The sequence below is a fragment of the Phyllopteryx taeniolatus genome, chromosome 3 (assembly GCF_024500385.1).
Source record: "Phyllopteryx taeniolatus isolate TA_2022b chromosome 3, UOR_Ptae_1.2, whole genome shotgun sequence".
NCBI classification, from domain to species: domain Eukaryota; kingdom Metazoa; phylum Chordata; class Actinopteri; order Syngnathiformes; family Syngnathidae; genus Phyllopteryx; species Phyllopteryx taeniolatus.
Window position 1 is genome coordinate 6,695,639 of NC_084504.1, and position 20,034 is coordinate 6,715,672.

Consider the following 20,034-nt stretch of genomic DNA (forward strand, 5'->3'; position numbering starts at 1 on the left):
CTGATATAAAAATATACACACATTGTTTTTGACAAATCGGCGCAGAATATTCAAAACCATCTTACAAAAATGGTGCTATGCTGACGACGCAACATTTGTTGGTTTAAAGCAAGATGGGAGATTGTCTATGCGTTTGTTGTATTTTGACAATTTAGTTTAGACATTAGAGAATGTGGGCGGCACGCTTGCAAAATCATTACAAACCTCACCGAAACGGCTTTCAATTAAATTCCAGGAGGAACAGAAAAGCAAAATAACAGTAGCACATCAGTCAGAGTATAGAAACAAAACTATCCATCCATCCCTGCTTCACACAGCTTCCTCACAGGTGAAAAGACTGTAATGTGGCCGACTAAACTGAATTGTGACATTTGGTGGAAATGTGGTGCATTGCTACAAATAAAACGAAATTGGAAACTACTTCACACATTAAGCTGCAGTGAATTATTTGTCACGTATTACCGATAATCATTACATTCCAAAGAGGTTACAAACCTCAGCCATCACGTCACCTGTTTTTGGTTGTTAAGGTGCATCTCTCGGTCAGCCACCTCTCGACGCAGCTGGTCCACATCCTGGCTGAGCTGCAATCTGTCCTCTCTCTCGTCAGAGGCTTCATCCAGCTGCTTGGACAGGTAGAAGTTCTGGCGGTTCAGTTCAGCATTCTCCTGGGTCAGGGAGGTCAGCTGCTCCTCCAGGTCAGTGATCACCTGAAGGAAGTTATGAAGACACTGAGATTATCACCAGTAACACAGCAAGACAAAAACAGGTTGAGTAACCACTTGTAACTAGTCTTCAGGTTTTATTGCAAAGTTAGAAATACAAAACCATCTTTAGAAGCAATCAATTTCATCATTTCACAGGCCAATCATTTCATTCTACTCCAATCATCCATGCTCACTAGCTTGCTCTCCACACAGTTTGAGTCTGATGAGGTGGCACGTTAACAACCCCTCGCCTGTTGTCAGTTCTCAGGAGAACATGTAGCATGCATAACATCAAGGGGCCGGGGAAGGGAACAAGAAGCAAATCTTTTATGTGAATAAATGAGGTGTCTGTTTTGTTTCGACTCAGAACGTCTTTTCCCCTGAGGCAGGAGACTGACAGCAGCATCTGAATACTTGAGTCTTGGTGCAGAAGTCAACAGTGGACTGGATGTTGTGGTGATCTGCAGAGTCTCGACGTGTCTGTCATTCAAATCCTTTCCTCTGCCATACATCCTCACCATTGTTGATTACAAACTACTCAAAACTGGCTGCGAAAGTTGTGGGAGTACAGAGAATCACAATTCCAGGAGAAGGGAGGTTCTTGTGTCATTGTTTTTGAGATTTGCCATGATGCCATCATCGTACTGTAAGTTTTGGTAGGAGCAGGGAAGCCATTCAGAGGCTTGAAAATGTTGCTTTAAAGCAGGGATGGGCAACTAGGATGATCACAAAGGCCTATCATCCTGACTGTGAACATAGGAGAGTTATGACACATTTTTTGAAAAGCTAAAATAAAATGGTATTTTTGAAATTAAAACTAATTGGAATGTATTATTCAACCATGCATACATTATACTAATTTCATTCACAAATACATAATGATAATCTAACTTTAATGAACAGACTAAAAATGTCCACATTCAAGGTTTTTTTTTTATTTTTTTCCCCAAACAACACAATTTCATGGGCAGAGGACACATTTGAATAAGACATCATGCACTTATGAATGAACTGTCAATAGATATTGTACATACTGTATGAGTGGCTAGCTCCCTTAATAATTAATGAAACACATTAGTGACAATAACATATTTGCCAGCTCTTGAGTATTTGCCAAGTCCAATACCAAGCACACTACTGTAAACACGGTCTGTGAAAACGTCTCCAAATATGACTGACAACTATTCTTCTATTGGTCGCCGCAAGCGCTGGGAGGGTTGTTTGTTTCTGTGCCCTGCGATTGGTTGGCGATCAGTTCAGGGTGTACCCCGCCTCCTGCCCGCAGTTAGCTGCGATAGGCTCCAGCATATCCTCATGAGGATAAGCGGTGTAGAAAATGGATGGATGGATGGATGGATAATATATACTGTAGGTCGGGTTTACAGTAGAGCTGGGAATAATAAACCGATGCAACCGGATATCTGTTCGTAAAGGCGAAAGATTGGTCTGTATCGGTAGCAGAAATCCGATACGAAATCCGCCAGGAATCCTGACATACGTCAGTTGTCGGGCTGCGGACTCGATATCGCGAGGCTAGGAATCGGTTGCCTGAAGGTTTATGGTTTTCATCTCGTAAAACAAGTAAGAGAGGTCTCGCTCTTTCCTCCGCAGGTAACGTTATGTTTACAACCAAACGCAGCAGTGCGAATCGTATCGAATTGTTCCGCCAATAAAGGTGTAGTTTTTTAATGGAATCGCTACCTGTGAATCTAGATATTTATCGAACCGGCCTCATGCCAGAGATTTCCAACCCTAGTTTACAGGACATGGACGTTTGGTAATGGGCATTAGAAGTAAAGCTACGTTAGCGTGTTAGTCATTACAATCAGTCCAGACAATGACCCGTCAAATGATCCGACAGCCATATTATAGTATACCAAGGACCAATGTGTTTGAAGTGTTACTGTAATCTGCTTCATACGTTACATCTGACACAAAAGATATGCTTTCACTGCAGTTTGTATTTCCAACCACATTATTTATAACTCATTCATGTCCCCAAGAAACATTTTATTTGGACTAGTAGACTTACAAATGATTTTCTTCAACAACAGTTATTTTCATTCTTATTTCAATCATTGTACAGGACAAACGAGGAAGTGTGTCTGTATACAGTGGATATAAAAAGTCTACACACACCTGTTCAAATGCCAGGTTTTTGTGATTTAATAAATGGGGGGACGTCACCTTCGAACAATGAGATCACTCTGATGCTTTGAAACCTCTCTGGGGACCATGGAGGTGCTATAAAATGTGCCTACTCGAATATCTGAATTTCATCGGGGGTCAATCAGAGGCACTTTAAATGGTGGCAGGTGTTTGCTGACTCTCATTTCACATGAGTTTGAATCCATCCATCCATCCATCCATCCATTTTCTACACCATTTATCCTCACTAGAGTCATGGGTATGCTGGAGCCTATCCCAGCGAACTGCGGGCAGGAGGTGGGGTACACCCTGAACTGCTTGTCAGCCAATCACAGGGTACCATACTGCACGAGTTTAAATGTAACTGGTTAATTCTGAACACAGCCACATCTTCAGTCACTGTATAAGAGAGTATGTATACTTGTGCAACATAACCTGTTTATTTTCACTTCCCCTCCCTATTTTTTTTTCAATTGAGTTTTTATAGATCACAACATTCGTGGCGGAAAAAGTTTGGAAATTATTGTTCTCGTTTTTTACATCACACAAACCTGACATTTGAACAGGGTTGTGTAGAGCTTTAATATCCACGGAACTGTGTAGTAAATACTGTTCACATACTGTATACAGGAAAAGCGAAAACCTTGATCACTAGATGACAGCCAGTAAGTATATTCACGGAAAGACAGAAGTATAGTGCGCTGCTTACCGCACAGCTGTCCCTCAAAGCATCATATTTTCGTTGTATCTCATCTCTATGCGCCTGACAAGATGGAGAAAGGAGACATACGTCAGATATTACGTAGCACCTGAGTAACTCCAAAGAATACATCATCTTTAGTATCCTCCTTTTCTATTCATGTCTCACTCTGAGCACAGTGATCTCCTCCTCAGCCTCAGCAGTGGTCTCTTCCAGCTCAGTCTTGGCATGCTGCAGTTGGCTCTCCAAAGCGCGGCGAGCCGCCTGCAGGTTGTTGATCTGGACTTCGCGCTCTTGCAACGAAAGTGTCACCTCTGTCACCTGCCGCTCGATCTCCAGCTTCTGTTCCTCGTGCTCCAGTCCAATCTATAAAGACAGATGTAGGAAGAATCCACATTCAGGGAGGAGCCACGGTGTCTGAGACATGTTATGAAATGAATTAGCTACATTACATTGAATAATCACTGTACTTCTGTGTCTTGTACTGTATTTATAATTACTCTCAATATCCTAGTTAGTAAGACATTAAACATCAAACAATCAGCAATATAGTGGGAGTGTATTTTGGAAAGCAGTTATACTGTACTGTACTGCACTATATACTGTACATAGACTGTGCTGAGCATTTTGCACACTGATCACAAGTTCTATTTGATCTATTTTATCTGTGGCAAATCTTTCCCAGTTGCTAAGACTTAAGTTCAACCACAGAAAAAGAAAGCAGGTTCATCATCAGAATTCACTATGAACCTCTCTGAGCCTGCTTTCCATCTCTAAGACCCGACTCTTGTGGGTATGCTCTTGGTGACTTGTTTTCTCTAGATGCTCCTCAAGTTTGGCATTCTGGGCTTCCAACTTCCCGGCCTGAGACTCCAAGTAGAACTTCTGCTGGCGAAGCTCTGAGATCATCTCTTCCTGGGCTTTCCTGCCATGACCACACAGCCACAAGTGTAAACAGCTCAGTAATAGGCGAGGCTTCTGAAAGATTGTATTCCATGCACGTACAGTACAATCTATAAATAAAATGACAAAAAATGGCATATTGTACAAAGAATAGTTGAAGGATATTGACAGCAATCACTACTTACATATTTTTCTGGGTGTATATGCTGCTGTTGGCTGCTAGTTTGTTGGCCTCAGACAGCTCGGCAATTCTCTGCTCCAGGCTGTTCATCTTGGACTCCATTGCATTTATAGTCTAGATAAAAAAATCATTATCAGTATAATTTATTAAAATAATAAATGTGAAGCCAAGATTTACATTGTGGACTGAAGGACTGGTGTGTTTTACTCCTCTGCAATCAACAAATGCAGATAATCTAAACAAGAAATCTATGTCAGTGTGATAAATGGGAAAATATGCCCGGAATAGTGTCACTTTCTAGCTCGTCAGCGCTTACCGCCTTCTGTTCACTGATGATGCTGCATTTCTCCCGCACCTCCTCCTCATATTTGCTCTGACTGCACTCCAACATTTCTTTATCCGCCATGTCCGCCTTCATTTGCGACTCCAACACCTGCCGGGCAACCCACAAAAACAGGATACTGCTTGAGAAGATGTTACACCTCCACCTCAACTGACAAAAGCAAGACTTGCTAAATAGGCATGCCTTCTATTATTGTTTTACTTCGCAACAGTGAGCAGATATCAAAATATTTAACCTTAATCTTATCTTCATATAGTTTCTCCTTCTGCTTCAGATGGGTTTCCAGCCGTTGTGCTGTGGCATGGGAATCTCGCAGGCCTTCCTCAAGCTCCTACATAAAGTCAATGTATTATACAGTGCACATGATCGCAAAACATAGTCAAAGGTTAACTGATTTTCTATTGTCTGGCACACTTAAGGACAGTTTTGACTTTTCAGTGACCCTAATATGCATGGTTTTGGAATGTGGGAAGTTAGCCGAGTACTCAGAGAAATTCCACTCAAGCACAGAGCGAACATGCAAACTCCACACATGATGGCCAGAGCCTGGATTTGAACCCCCAACCTTGTGAGGCGGATATACTAAGCCCCAAACCACCATAACACCATGATATACAGTTCAAATTATTTAAATAGATAGGCGATAATAGTAACTCATTAATCTACATAATACAAATAGGATGACAATGTGATCATATACATTAATTACCGTATTTTCATGACCATAAGGCGCACTTAACAGTCTTAAATTTTCTCCAAAATGGACGGGGCGCCTTATAATGCGGCACGCCTTATGTGTGCACCGAGTTCCAACATCTATAAATGTTGTTGTGTGATGAGCGCTCTGCTTGACTTTTTTTTTGACGGCTTGACTGACTGGGAGCATTTCCTGCCGACACGCTGCTTATACGGAGGAAAAGCGGACGTGGCTGAGGACAGCATGCGGACATAAAGGGGGAAGGGTGCATGAAGGAGGACGCTAAAGCCACGTCCCCAGTAGGTATATAGCGCCGGGGTGTGCATTGTGCAAAACAACATTGGTTTGGCGAAGGACCCCCGAAAATGGCACCTACGAGGAGCTTACGCTTACGAAGCACACTTTAAACTGCAAGCTATCAGTTACGCGGAGGAACATGGGAATCGAGCAGCCGCGAGAGAATTCAAGATCAACGAATCCATGGTTCGCAAGTGGAGGAAGCAGGAAAACGAGCTTCGCCAAGTCAAGAAGACGAAGCTGAGTTTCCATGGGAACAAGGCGAGGTGGCCCGAGTTGGAAGACCAACTCGAGAAATGGATTAATGAGCAAAGAACAGCCGGGAGAAGCGTCTCTACAGTCACCATTCGACTGAGTGCAATAACTCTGCCATGTGCAGCAAATGAGGAAGCTTGCCATCATTCCGGGAGGCTTGACGAAGAAACTCCAACCGCTGGACATTGGTGTAAACAGGGCGTTCAAAGTTAAGTTGCGAGCGGTGTGGGAGCCATGGATGACAGATGGCGAACACAGCTTTACCACAATTTCTGAATGGATTGTGGATGCTTGGGCTAACGTGTCTGCTTGCACTGTTGTTCGAGCTTTCGTAAAAGTCGGCATCATTTCTGAGGAGACTGACTCCGACAATGACAAGAGGGAACTCGGCGTGTTTGATTGAGAACTTGCCCAGCTGTTCATTTCGGATACAGAAGATGAGGACTTTGATGGATTTCTGGATGAGGATTGATCAAAAAATAACGTGAGTACATTGTTAAATACGTCAATAAAGTACAACCGAACTCAGTTTGCTCCCGCTGCCTTTTTAAAAACATTGTTTTAGCGTGCATGCATGCTACCGTATGTTTTAAGCTACCGTATGTTTTACCATGCCTGCGCCCAATAATACGGTGCACCTTACGTATGTGTTAAATGCAGAAATAGATCCCGTAACTGAGACTGCGCCTTTTGATACGGTGCGCCTTATGGTCGTGAAAATACGGTACCCTAATTTTTGTTAGATAGATAGACAGACAAACAGATACGGTAGATATATACAGTGGATACATAGATGCAGTAGATACATTCTGTAGGTGTGAGATTTTGCCAAACCATATGTAAAGAGACTCCAATAAATTGACGAAGAGTATCTAAGGATAACCAGCTTTAGAAGCAAGTTTGTGCTTGTATGGTGTGACAGTTAACAATTGTATATTGAAGTTTTTTTCTGAAAAGATTTATGAGAAATGTTATGTAAACTTTAACTTTTTCTCTACAAAGATGACAAAAAAATAAAATAAATCTCACACCTCCTCTGATTATTTTAGAGATGAAAGGTGGGTTACCAGAATTTTATCTGCCATCTGCTGAATTTGTTGGCCCTTGCTCTGGATGTCATCCTTCATTTTGGTCTCGCGGCGCTCAACAATCTCAAGCCTTTTCACCTGGTTCTCAAGTGTTTTTCTACCATCCTGTTCACACCCACACAAACGCAGACATCATTACACATATTGGTGTGATGGTTCTGGCAGTCTTCTCAATTTAACTGCATCCTGATTGCTTGATATTTAATATGTCAGTGTATTTCATTTGCAACCTTGTGTCGTCAATGGGACAGCAAGCCTACACTCTTCTGCAAAAGTATTGGAACAGTGCAACAAAGTCCTTTATTTTACTGGAGACTGAAAATATTTGGCTTTGACACCCAAAGATAAGTATGAGACAGGAGATCAACATTTCAGTTATTTCCACGTACTTAGATCGGGATCGAACTCATAAGACAGCATTATTTGTAACAAAATACACATATATTTTTGGGTGGGCAAAATTATTGAAACATGAATAAGACTTCCATCCTTTGCTTGCAATAAATGCATTATGCCTGTAACCCACTGCCATCACCACATTTTTGCATTTTAACTTTCTGATGTTTCTCCAGGCATCCACCACAGCCTCTTTCGGTTTTTGCAATCTGTACCACGATTTCAAATTATCATATTTCGTAAATAACATTGAGATATTGCAAGCATTTTTGTGTTACCAAATATTTCTGATTTCTGATTCCAAAACTAGTTTATAAATTTCGGGTGTAATAATATGATGAGGTGATTAGGCTGTTACAGCCAAGCAAGACCAAAAAAAAAAATGTTTTTAAAGATGAGGTGATTAAAGATTTTTATGGTTTCACAGTCATAACGGCCCTCTGAGGGAAACCACAACTACAATGTGACCTGCGAAAAAAATGAGTTTGACACCCATGCTCTATAGGGTTTAAATGTGAAGAATGGTAAGCCTGTCCAATGCAAGCCCAAGCCATTTCATTTTTCGAAATACTTGGAAAGAAAAGGTGAAATGCTGATCTCTTATCTCATATTTTGATTTAAAATCCAGATGTTTTTAGTCTACAACAACAACAAAAAAGAATTGGCCTTATGGTTCCAATATTTTGGAGGGGAGTGTAGCTACTGTGCTTAACAGAAAACGTTTTCTTGTACTGCAAAGTAGTGTGACATGACAAAGAGACTATAAATAGGAACCGGTTGGAGTCAACACCCATAAGGGAAGCTACAGGTTTATGTACCTCAGTCTCACGGAGACGTCTTCGCAGACTGTCACTGGATTCCTCCTTGTTCTGTAGCCTCTCTAGATCTCGCTCCATACGCTCTTTGGCCATCTTCATGCTATGGAGATGGTCTGTAGCTTCAGAACTCGATTTTAATGCCTAGGAATTAATGTTATTTTTAATTTCAATTGATTTTCATTCTTTATGATAATTACCGGTTTAGTTCTTTCGCCACAAACAATTTTATCAGACATGAAAAACAAATTTCTATGATGACGTTATACCTAATAACTAGAAACTTTCCATGGAAATTTTGAATGAGTCCAAAACCCACATTTGTGAAGAATTTATTGAGTTCGGCTTGTCTTGTGGAACCTTTGGCAACAACAAAAAGGAAAGTCTTACAATGGTCCAATTTTGTGCCCTGTGGTCAGGCAGTACTGTGAAAGAGAATAGATCAAATGCTAACATGCTAACAGTTGTTATACTAACACTTAACATGAGAATCAGAATCAGAATCAGAATCATCTTTATTTGCCAAGTATGTCCAAAACACACAAGGGATTTGTCTCCGGTAGTTGGAGCCGCTCTAGTACAACAGACAGTCAATTTACAGAACACTTTGGAGACATAAAGACATTGACAAAAAACAATTGTGCAAAAAGATGCAGAGTCCTCTAGCACTTAGAGCAGTTCGAATGGCTAATATCGCAATAGTCCGGTGCAATGACCATTGTGCAAAGGGCACTGAGACTTCAAGGAGTGTATGCGGTTTAAAGTGACGAGTAGTGCGATAATCTGGGACAATGGTTGTGCAAATGTTACAGATACTCCTCAATCAGTGTGCAAATGGAGCAGATGCTACTCTGGCATGAGTGGCCAGTATATGCAAATAGTGCAGCACGGCGAGACAACTACAGTGAGTGCACGAGTAATACATAATTGGCCCCACAGAAATGTGACAACGAACTCAAGTCAAAAAATTGCCAGCTTGTTGTAATGGAATTATAAGTTAGCTGTTTAAGAAGTTGATTGCAAGAGGGAAGAAGCTGTTGGAATGTCTACTAGTTCTAGTTTGCATTGATCGGTAGCGCCTACCTGAGAGAAGGAGCTGGAAGAGCTGGTGACCGGGGTGGGGAGGGTCCGAGAGGATTTTGCATGCCCTTGTCTTAGTTCTGGCAGCGTGCAAGTCCTCAAGGGTGGGTAGGGGGGTACCGACAATCCTTTCAGCAGTTTTGATTGTCCGTTGCAGTCGGAGTTTGTCCTTTTTTGTAGCAGCACCAAACCAGACTGTGATGGAAGAACACAGTACTGATTCAATGACTGCTGTGTAGAACTGCCTCAACAGCTCCGGGCGGCAGGCCGTGCTTTCTCAGAAGCCGCAGGAAGTACATCCTCTGCTGGGCCTTTTTGAGGACGGATTTGATGTTGGTCGCCCACTTCAGGTCCTGGGAGATTGTAATTCCCAGGAACTTGAAGGTCTCGACGGTTGACACAAGGCAGCTGGACAACGTGAGGGGCAGCTGTGGCGAAGGATGCCTCCTGAAGTCCACGATCATCTCTACAGTCTTGAGCGTGTTCAGCTCCAGGTTGTGTCGGCCGCACCACAGCTCCAGCCGCTCCGCTTCCTGTCGATATGCAGACTCGTCACCGTCCTTGATGAGGCCGATGACAGTGGTGTCATCTGCAAACTTCAGGAGTTTGACAGTCGGGTTCGCTGAGGTGCAGTCGTTCGTGTAGAGAGAGAAGAGCAGCGGAGAGAGGACACAACCTTGGGGCGCCCCAGTGCTGATGCTGCGTGTGGATGAGGTGGCCTCCACCAGCCTGACCTGCTGTGTCCTGCCCGTCAGAAAGCTGTAAATCCACTGGCAGATGGCAGGTGAGACGCTGAGCTGGAGAAGCTAGGATGAAAGGAGTTCAGGGATGATGGTGTTGAACGCTGAGCTGAAGTCGACGAACAGGATCCTCGCGTAGGTCCCTGCACTGTCGAGGTGTTCTAGGATGAAGTGCAGTCCCATGTTGACTGCATCATCCGCAGATCTGTTCGCTTGGTAGGCAAACTGCAGGGGGTCCAGCAGGGGACCAGTGACACTCTTGAGGTGGTCCAGCACAAGACGTTCAAAGGACTTCATGACCACAGATGTCAAAGCGACAGGCCTGTAGTCATTCAGACCCGAGATTGCAGGTTTCTTGGGGACTGGGATGATGGTGGAGCGTTTGAAACAGGATGGAACTTCGCACAGTTCCAGAGATCTGTTGAAGATCTGAGTGAAGACTGGAGCGAGCTGGTCCGCGCAGACTTTGAGGCAGGATGGGGACACGTGGTCCGGGCCTGCCGCTTTGTTAATCTTTTGTTGTTTGAAGATGCGTCTCACATCCTGTTCATGGATGGTTAACGCAGAGGTCAGAGGTGTGATTGTGGTCGCGGGTGCGGCCGGGTTGGTGTGTGGTGTGAAACTGTCCTTTTCAAATCTGCAGTAGAAGGTATTCAAGTCGTTGGCTAGTGTGCCATTGTTCTCAGCTTGGGGGGATCGTCGCTTGTAATTAGTCAGCGATTGGAATGCATGCCAGACTGATTTAGAGTCGTTTGCGCTAAACTGTTTTTCCAACTTTGCTGTATAGATCCTCTTTGCAATGTTAATTTCTTTGGTCAGCTGGTTTCTAGCTCGATTATACAGGGCCCTGTCCCCGCTCTGATATGCATCCTCCTTAGCTTGGCGAAGCTGCTTAAGTTTAGCAGTGAACCACGGCTTATTGTTGTTGAATGTGCGAAATGATTTTGTTGGTACACAGACCTCTTCACAGAAACTGATATAGGATGTGACAGTGTCCGTATATTCATCCAGGCTGCCAGCTGAATTTTCAAAAACACTCCAGTCTGTGCAGTCTAAACAGCTTTGAAGTTTCATCTTTGCTTCATTTGTCCACTTTTTGACTGTTTTCACTGTAGGCTTCGGACATTTGAGTTCTTGCCTGTACGTCGGTATTAAGTGAATTAAGCAGTGATCAGACGAGCCCAAGGCTGCACGAGGTATAGCACGGTATGCGTTTTTTACCGTAGTGTAGCAGTGGTCTAAAGTATTATTTTCCCTGGTAGGACAGTCGATGTGTTGCTTGTATTTAGGGAGTTCGTGGTTGAGTTTAGCTTTGTTAAAGTCCCCGAGAATAATGAGGGGTGAGTCGGGGTGTTTTTTTTCAATTTCGTTGACTTGATCGGCGAGCGTTAGCAATGCGGCGTTCGTGTTAGCTTGAGGCGGGATGTAGGCTGCAGTCAGGATGAATGATGCGAACTCACGTGGCGAGTAGAATGGTTTACAGTTTAAGAATAGCGACTCCAAATGCGGGCTGCAGTGTGTGCTGAGCACCGTGACGTCCGTACACCATTTTTCGTTGATATAGAGGCATATCCCGCCGCCCTTTGTTTTCCCCGATGTTTCCATGTCGCGGTCCGCTCGATGAATGTGGAAACCGGGAAGCATAACGGCGCCATCAGGTACAGCGTCGCAGAGCCAGGTCTCCGTGAAGCACATGGCCGCGGAACGTCCGAAGTCTTTACTGGTCTTTAACAGAAGATGAAGCTCGTCCATTTTGTTGGGTAGGGAGCGTACATTCGCGAGGTGGATCGACGGGAACGCCAATCTGTGTCCTCTCTTGCGGAGTTTCACCTGAATGCCGGCTCGCTTCCCTCTGTGGCGCCGCTTCCGTCTCCATGCGCCGAAAACCGCGGACGCCGCTCCGGTGAGTAACTCGGGGAAAAAACTGAGCGGATATTCGAAAGTTGGTGACAGAAAGTCCGGAGTAGACTCCTTGATGTTTAGCAGGTCTCCCCTTGTGTAAGTGAGTCGTGTAAGGTCTCCAAAGACGGACGAAAAACACAAAAACAAAGACAATACTAGAGAGCGCGTTACCGAGGCGACCACACTGGTAGGCGCCATCTTGCTCATAGCAAGCTGACTGGCGAAAGCACTGAGACTCAAAGAAAAGGAGATTACATTTTTTATTGACAACAATTGGTATGCTATGACAATATATAGCGACATAGCAACCTGAATACAGAAAGTGTTAAGGCAGATTGATAAGGATTTTACATTGGGCCCTGTGGTCAGATACAATTTTAAAGGAGATTAGCTCAAACTAACATACTAATTTTGTGATGGTAACAAATATTGCAGTCTGAGTGGAGAAAATACTGAGGCACATTATTGGATGAGCATTTTCATTCTGTCCTGTGGTCAAGTGCTATTTTAAAAGAGAATAGCACAAATGCTAACATGCTAAGAGTTGGTATGCTAACATATAGCAAGATGCCACTCTTGAGTAGAGAAGCGTTATCAGGAATTCCAGCGGTGTTCTCGGCAGGACACACCACCCTCCAAAATCTTTGAGCGGTATTTCTGTGACTCACATTCACTCTCACGAAACTCAACATACACTAATTGAAACAGGCTTTCTTGGCTGAATTTGCTCTGCCACTTTCAATCAACAGAGAACGGCGAGTTTAGATTTTTTGAAAAAAAGATTCACACCAAGATGAAGATCGGAAGCATGTCAACAAAATGAGATGAGAAACATATCAGTCTGTGACTGTATGCCAGTGCCTATTAGAAAAAGTGACTAATTACATCAACGTCTCATACAGTTATAATGGGAGTATTTGTTGTTTTTTGGGAATCGCAGCGCCATCATAACATAGAATTAAATGAAAAAAAAAATATAAATATGGTCCGAGACACATTTGATACCTCATTTGTCATGTTCAATGATGTGAGACACATTTTTTCTAAAAAAAAAAAAAAAAAAGGGCAGAATAATAAAGAATAAGATGTGATACTTAATATGTATGACCAATATACCAATATAACAATATGGGCTGCTTATCTCTAAGCACTCTCACTCTCTGCTTAGAACAGGGGCGGTTTCTGATATGGGCAGTGCTAGCTCTTCAACAGAGCCATAATAAGGTGCACTGTGGTGTGATGCCCTCCTAACAAGATGCCCGAGCCACCTCATTTGGCTCCTCTCGCACTCAGAGGAGCACGGGCTCTACTCTGAGCTTCTCACCCTATCTCTAAGGGAGAGCCCGGACATCCTGCGGAGGAAACTAATTTTGGCTGCTTGTTCTTTTGGTTACAACCCAAAGCTCGTGACCATATGTAAGGGTAGGAACATAGATCGACTGGTTAATCGAGAGCTTCGCCTTTTAGCTCAGCTCCTTCTTTACAACGACTGACCGCTACAGAGTCCGCGTCACTGCAGATGCTGCACCGGTCCGCCTATCGATCTCCCGTTCCAATCTTACCCCAAGATACTTGAACTCCTCCACTTGGGTCAGGATCTCTTCCTCGACCCAGAGAGGGCACTCCATCCTTTTCCAATTGAGGACCATGGCCTCAGATTTGGAGGTGCTGATTTTCATCCCAACCACTTCATACTTGGGTGTGAACTGGTCCAATGAGAGTAGAAGATCGCGACTTGATGAAGTCAACATAACCGCATCATCTGCAAAAAAGTACAGATGTAATACTGAGGTCACCAGTCAGTGCCTTGGCTGCACCTAGAAATTCTGTCCATAAGGCTTATGAACAAAATCGGTGAAAAAGGACGGCCTTGGCAGAGTCCACCCCTCACAGGAAACTAATCTAAACTCTGACAATGGTTGTACAGGGACCGACCAGCCCATATTAACGGGCTCGGTACCCCGTACTCCCAGAGCACCCACCACAAGACCCCCCGAGGGACACAGTTGAATGCCTTTTACAAGTCCACAAAGATCATGTAGACTGGTTGTGCTAGCTCCCATGAACCCACAAGGACCCTGCTGAGGGTGTAGAGCTGGTGCACTGTTAATCAGCCAGGACAAAAAACACATTGCTCCTCTGAATCGAAGATTTGACTTCCCGATGAAACCTCTTCTCCAGAAGCCCCAAATAGACATTACCTGGGAGGCTGATGAGTGTGATACCCTGTAGTTAGAACACACCCTCTTGTCCCCCTTTTTTAAGGGGGACTACCACCTTAGTCTTCCAATCCAGAGGCACTGTCCACAATGTCCACGCAATGCTGCAAAGGCGTATCAATGACGACAGCCCCACAACATCCAAAGCCTTTAGAAACACCAGGAGGATGTCATTCACCCTCGGGGCCCTGCCACCAAGAAGCTTTAGGTAGGAGGTTTTTAACCACCTTGGTGACCTCAACACCAGAGAGAGGATAGCCTGCCTCAGAGTCCCCAGACACTGCTTCCTCATTGGAAGGTGTCTCAGAGGAATTGAGAAGATCTTCAAAGTATTCGGCCCACTGACTCACAACGTCTCGAGTTGAGATCAGTAGGACCAGGACCAAGCAGTGCACCATCCCCACTATACAGCTTTGATGGTGCACTGCTTGCCACTCCTAAGACGCGAGATGGTGGACCAGAATTTCTTTGAGGCCGTCTGGAAGTAATTCTCCATGGCCTCACTGAACTCCTTGAAAACTTTTTGCCTCAACAACCACCAAAGCTGCGTTCCGCTTGGCGTCCAGAGTCTCACAGCCCAAAAAGGCCCAATAGGACTCCTTCTTTAGCTTGACGGTCTCCCTTACTGCTGATGTCTACCAACGGCTTCAGGGATTGCTGCCATGGTAGCCACCTTACCACCCACCATACGGCCACAGCTCTGGTCGGCCGCCTTAACAATAAAGTCACGGAACATGGTCCACTCTGACTCAATGTCCCCCACCACCCCCTGGGACGTGGACAAAGTTTTGCCGGAGGTGGTAGTTGAAATTTCTTCTGACAAGGGACATTCCCAGCAGACTCTCACAACATTTGGGGATCTTCCTCCACCATCGGAGCCAACACACCACCAGGAGGTGATCGGTTGACCCCCTCTTCACCCGAGTATCCAAGACATGCGGCCGCAAGTCAGATGACGCATTTATCATTCAGCTGTGGCCTAGGGTGTCCTGGTGCCAAATGCATATGTAGACATCCCTATGTCTGAACTTTCTGTTTATTCTGGACAATCCGTTAGGAGCACAGATGTCCAATAACAGAAAAGCGCCCGGCTTATGGTGGGGGGGGGGGGGGCGTATTCATCCTGATAACGCCCCTCCAGGTCTCAGTGTCATTGCCCACGTGAGCAGTAAAGTCCCCCAGAAGAACGAGGGAGTCTCATGCAGGAAAGAGGGTGTGTACTCGGAGCTGCTGTTTGGCGCTCAACAACAGTCAGTACCCATTCACCCACCCGAAGGCGGAGGGAGGCTACCCCATTGTACAGGCACTGAGTTGGGGGGCAATAAGTATGCCCACACCTGCTTGGCACCTCTCACCGTGGGCAACTACAGAGGGGAACAGAGTGTTCTCTGTAGCAGTTCACTGATTTTGTGAATGCAACACACTATATATTTTTTTTAATATTTTATAAAAAATAAATCTATGGAGTGTTATCCCACCTTTAGATGTCAAAAGGGTTTTGCGGCTCCTAGTGTTCCCTTTCTGTTGGAGAATGTCCAAAAGGATCTGTGGCTCTAGTATTTAAAGCTGGAATTTGCAATTAAAAAAAAAAAAAAAAGAAACACTTTTTGTCATGTACATTTAAACTGTCTCAAAATATTATTCAAATTATCTTTTTAAAAATAATCCCTCACTGACTCCATCTATCCATCCATCCATTTTCTGAGCCGCTTCTCCTCACTCGGGTCGTGGGCGTGCTGGAGCCTATCCCAGTTATCATCGGGCAGGAGGCGGCGTACACCCTGAACTGGTTGCCAGCCAATCGCAGGGCACATACAAACAAACAACCATTCGCACTCACAGTCACACCTACGGGCAATTTAGAGTCTCCAATTAATGCATGTTTTTGGGATGTGGGAGGAAACCGGAGTGCCCGGAGAAAACCCACGCAGGCACGGGGAGAACATGCAAACTCCACACAGGCGGGGCCGGCGATTGAACCCTGGTCCTCAGAACTGTGAGGCTGACGCTCTAACCAGTCGGCCACCGTGCCGCCACTCCATCTAATGCCTCTAATTTAATTTTAATGTGGTTTCCTCCCACATCCCAAAAACATGCATGTTAGGTTAATTGAAGATTCTAAATTGTGCATAGGTCTGAATGTGAGTGTGAATGGTTGTTTGTTTATATGTGCCCTGCGATTAGCTGGCAACCAGTTCAGGGTGTACCCCGCCTCTCACTCGAAGATAGCTGGCATAGGCTCCAGGACACCCGCGACCCTAATGAGGATAAGCAATACGTAAAATGAATGAATTTAACGAATTACAACTGTGCACGGCGGGTGAAGAATAGCCTATCAGTGGGTGTATAGACAGACGGCATGACCAAATAGTCTGTCAATCATTTGCTCATGCACACCTCATGCTCACGAGCCTCATGGGGACACACACTAAACCTCGCGCAAAAGGAGACTATACTTTGGTATCTTCGCCGGATTATTTAACTCTGGTCAGAAGCAAATGTTAAAAAGAAGGAATTGAAAATCTCTCTACATCAAATCAAGGGTAACCATATATAATTACAGTTTCATATACGTGAACGGCTGCATATTGCCAGGAAAAAAAACACCGTTGGTGATGTACGAACAAATGGTGACCTCACCGTTTTCACCGGGTTGTCAGGTAAGTTGATCACCTCTTTTATATTTTGCATTAATTCTACATTCCAAAGAATACAACATCGAACCAGCAACATTTTGTTAATTTCCTGAACAGGGGTGCTTTGACTTGTTTACGTAATTCCCCTTTTTCCTTCAGTGTTGAAATAATATTACACAGAGTCTGGCTTCAGTTCCCCCTGGGGAATTAGCTTTATTTTCACAGTGCACAGAAGTACTGCACACCCAGCAAACCTAATTAAAAACATTTGTTGGAAAAACTTTACCCTTGCTGAATGTTTTTTCGAACACATGGAAGTATTAGGGCAAAGACGTTCAGAACGTAAGATCTACAGCTTTAATTGAATGTGTACTTAGAGCATACTGTATGTGAGCCTTTATGCGGTCCATCTGAAATTACCCCTCTCTCAGGGTCCAACCAGTATTTAATGTCTCCTCTTGTGGTGTAAAACTACCCTATATTGTGCACCTGAATTTCTGACTGTTTTGTCTCCTTTTGTGCTTGTCCATTTGTTCTCTGTATCCTGAATTGACTCCCTGCCATTTGGGAGGCGAGGAGGCTCAGCGTCAAAGGTGTTTTATCTTTTCTATATGAAAGATTGATGCTAAGTTTAATGTCTTCGCTCGGTGCTATCAGACACTTGCATGTACTGTATTGAGTCCATCTGCAGATACCGAATCTAATTATCTGGAAAGACAACGATGATCTGGACTTTCTTTCAAGCAATTTACCACCACACTCTCAAAGCAGTTACATTTATTCCCAGAATTAGTATTTTATTGTTTGCCTGCTCAACACACCCCTCTTTTCTGTTCTTAGCTAGAAGTGTCTGATAACCACAAGCCTCTGCAGCTCATCACTATTTCCTGAATCCCTGGAACTGCACACCAACGTTCAGATAAAACTTTCAACGTTCTGCTAAACTCGGTTCCTTTGCATATGTGTGACATTTAAGTCCATGAACACAAGTAAAATGCTGCAGCACACTCAAACATACATACTGTACACTGTCATTGTGCTATTTTTAGCTTTCTAACTAAAGAGTCTATATACAGCATGGGATGCTGACAATGACAGTTTCCTGGGATTTTGGCTGCTTTCCTTCGTGTCTTTCCTTAGAAAATGAGTTTATTGGGCTGAAAAAAAAAGTCCCTGCCACTCCACTATAATACAAAGACGGAATACAAGGATGTGGGCAGCTGTAGGTTGCAGGTCAGTTAAAAGGTCAAAACAGGAGGACCAACAAATGCCAAAAGATGTTGAGTGTCCCTCTGACCACTATTGAGACAACATTTGTTAACATATCACCGCTGATTTTTGGTAATTACACAACAACAAATCATGGACAACCATGCAGTTTAACCAAACCTTGAATTAAATATTACAGTATCTGCACAATATACTATAGCTAAGACCGAGACTAGTGCGGCCAGGTTTTTGCAAGGTTTAGTGACAGTCATTATTAGTTTAGTTTAGTTTTTGCATTTACATACGTATTCTTCTAATATAACACGTCTCTAACTCGTGTCAGTATCATTAAGAGACACGTGACAAGAGACACCAGCAAATGAGTCTGATAAGAAAGTAACCAAAACGTGAGCTCAGTCGGCCTTATGTATCTAAAATATACTGTATAGTCAAGCCATTCGAAAGGATGGCAAGATTGAATATTATCTGGAGAAATAAACCATTCAGAAGAAATGATCTTTTCTAATGGGGAGGCTTTTTGATTGCAAAAATGGACCAGATCTGCCATAAAGGCCACATTGTAAGAGAAAGAGGGAGAAAGAATGAGGTCAGAGAGGATAACCAAAGCTTTGATATTCTTATCTGGAAAAGTATATGGGTGATGTCTTTCTTTTTTTTAAGGCAACCAAAGTACACAGAATTAATTATTCATTTCCAAACAAGGATTTCTACCTTGGCCAGCTTCTCTTGAAGATCATGGAGCTTGGTCTGCTGCTCCGAATTGGTCTAAAAACAAAAGCAAAGTTTGTAGATTGTAGATTGTCTGTCTTTCCTCTGAAACTAGTCCGAAATAGTCTTGTAAATCGGCTCTCTAAAACACCTTTTCCAGCTTGGTGATGAGTTCATCTGCCTCTGCTTTTCCTTGCTCTTTGGCCTGCGGGAAAAAAAAATCAGTGTGTCTGTGCACTTCCTTTCAAATAATGATGACTGTTGAAAAAATAAATAATTGGTCATCATAGAATTCTCAACCCAACTTGAAGGCATGAAAAAAAAGGTCCAAATTGAAAGTGAAGCACCTTCTGCAATCGATGCTGATAGTCTCCAGCCTTTCTCTTCAATTCCTCACTGTTCTGCCGAGACTCTTTTAACTCTGCCTCATACAGGTCACTACGACGACGAGCAGCTGACAGGTCCTCCTCCAGCTGCCGGATGGAAACTCTCATCTCCTCCAACTGGGCATGATATTCCTGTATAGAAACCAAATGATCAATGGTCTAAAGAGTAAGAATTGTTGCAAGAAATACTGAAAAAAGGGGGAATGTCCAAATAAAAGCTGATTATACTCAGTAGAGCATGCACAATTTGATAGTGATCTAGTATGGTTACCTAAAATATCACCAAATTAACATAGTTCTACTTGTGTAGCTACCACAAGAACTTGAATTGGAAAAGGGTTTACTTCAGCACTTTTCCCAGTGCTGAAAAAAAATGTTTTTGTTAGACACTACTGCATCATTCATGTGAGCAGATACATATATATATATGATGCTGCTAACTACATTTAAACGGAATAGAATGAAAAAAAAATTAAATGAAATTTGCAGGCAGTAGAAATCCTTGAATTCAATATTGTTTATGTAAGACAATGTGGTAGAAAGTAATGTGTGTTATGTAAAATATGACGCGCCTGTCTGTCAAAATGTGATTGGTCACAGGCT

The 20,034-nt window shown here is 43.5% G+C and overlaps 1 protein-coding gene across 4 annotated transcripts in view; it reads right to left on the reverse strand.

Moving 5' to 3' along the window:
- LOC133474737 (citron Rho-interacting kinase) overlaps window positions 1–20,034 on the reverse strand; it is a 52,324-nt gene that overhangs the window by 21,752 nt on the left and 10,538 nt on the right. For all 4 annotated transcript variants that reach the window (XM_061766693.1, XM_061766696.1, XM_061766694.1 and 1 more), the window contains exons 5-16: window positions 19,393–19,563; window positions 19,197–19,250; window positions 19,049–19,102; window positions 8,534–8,674; window positions 7,299–7,424; window positions 5,218–5,313; window positions 4,956–5,072; window positions 4,644–4,753; window positions 4,306–4,480; window positions 3,724–3,921; window positions 3,565–3,618; window positions 513–710 (exon numbers count right to left, since the gene is read on the reverse strand). In XM_061766693.1, coding sequence (XP_061622677.1) covers window positions 513–710; window positions 3,565–3,618; window positions 3,724–3,921; window positions 4,306–4,480; window positions 4,644–4,753; window positions 4,956–5,072; window positions 5,218–5,313; window positions 7,299–7,424; window positions 8,534–8,674; window positions 19,049–19,102; window positions 19,197–19,250; window positions 19,393–19,563 — 1,494 coding nt within the window. The remainder of the gene's footprint in view (window positions 1–512; window positions 711–3,564; window positions 3,619–3,723; window positions 3,922–4,305; window positions 4,481–4,643; window positions 4,754–4,955; window positions 5,073–5,217; window positions 5,314–7,298; window positions 7,425–8,533; window positions 8,675–19,048; window positions 19,103–19,196; window positions 19,251–19,392; window positions 19,564–20,034) is intronic.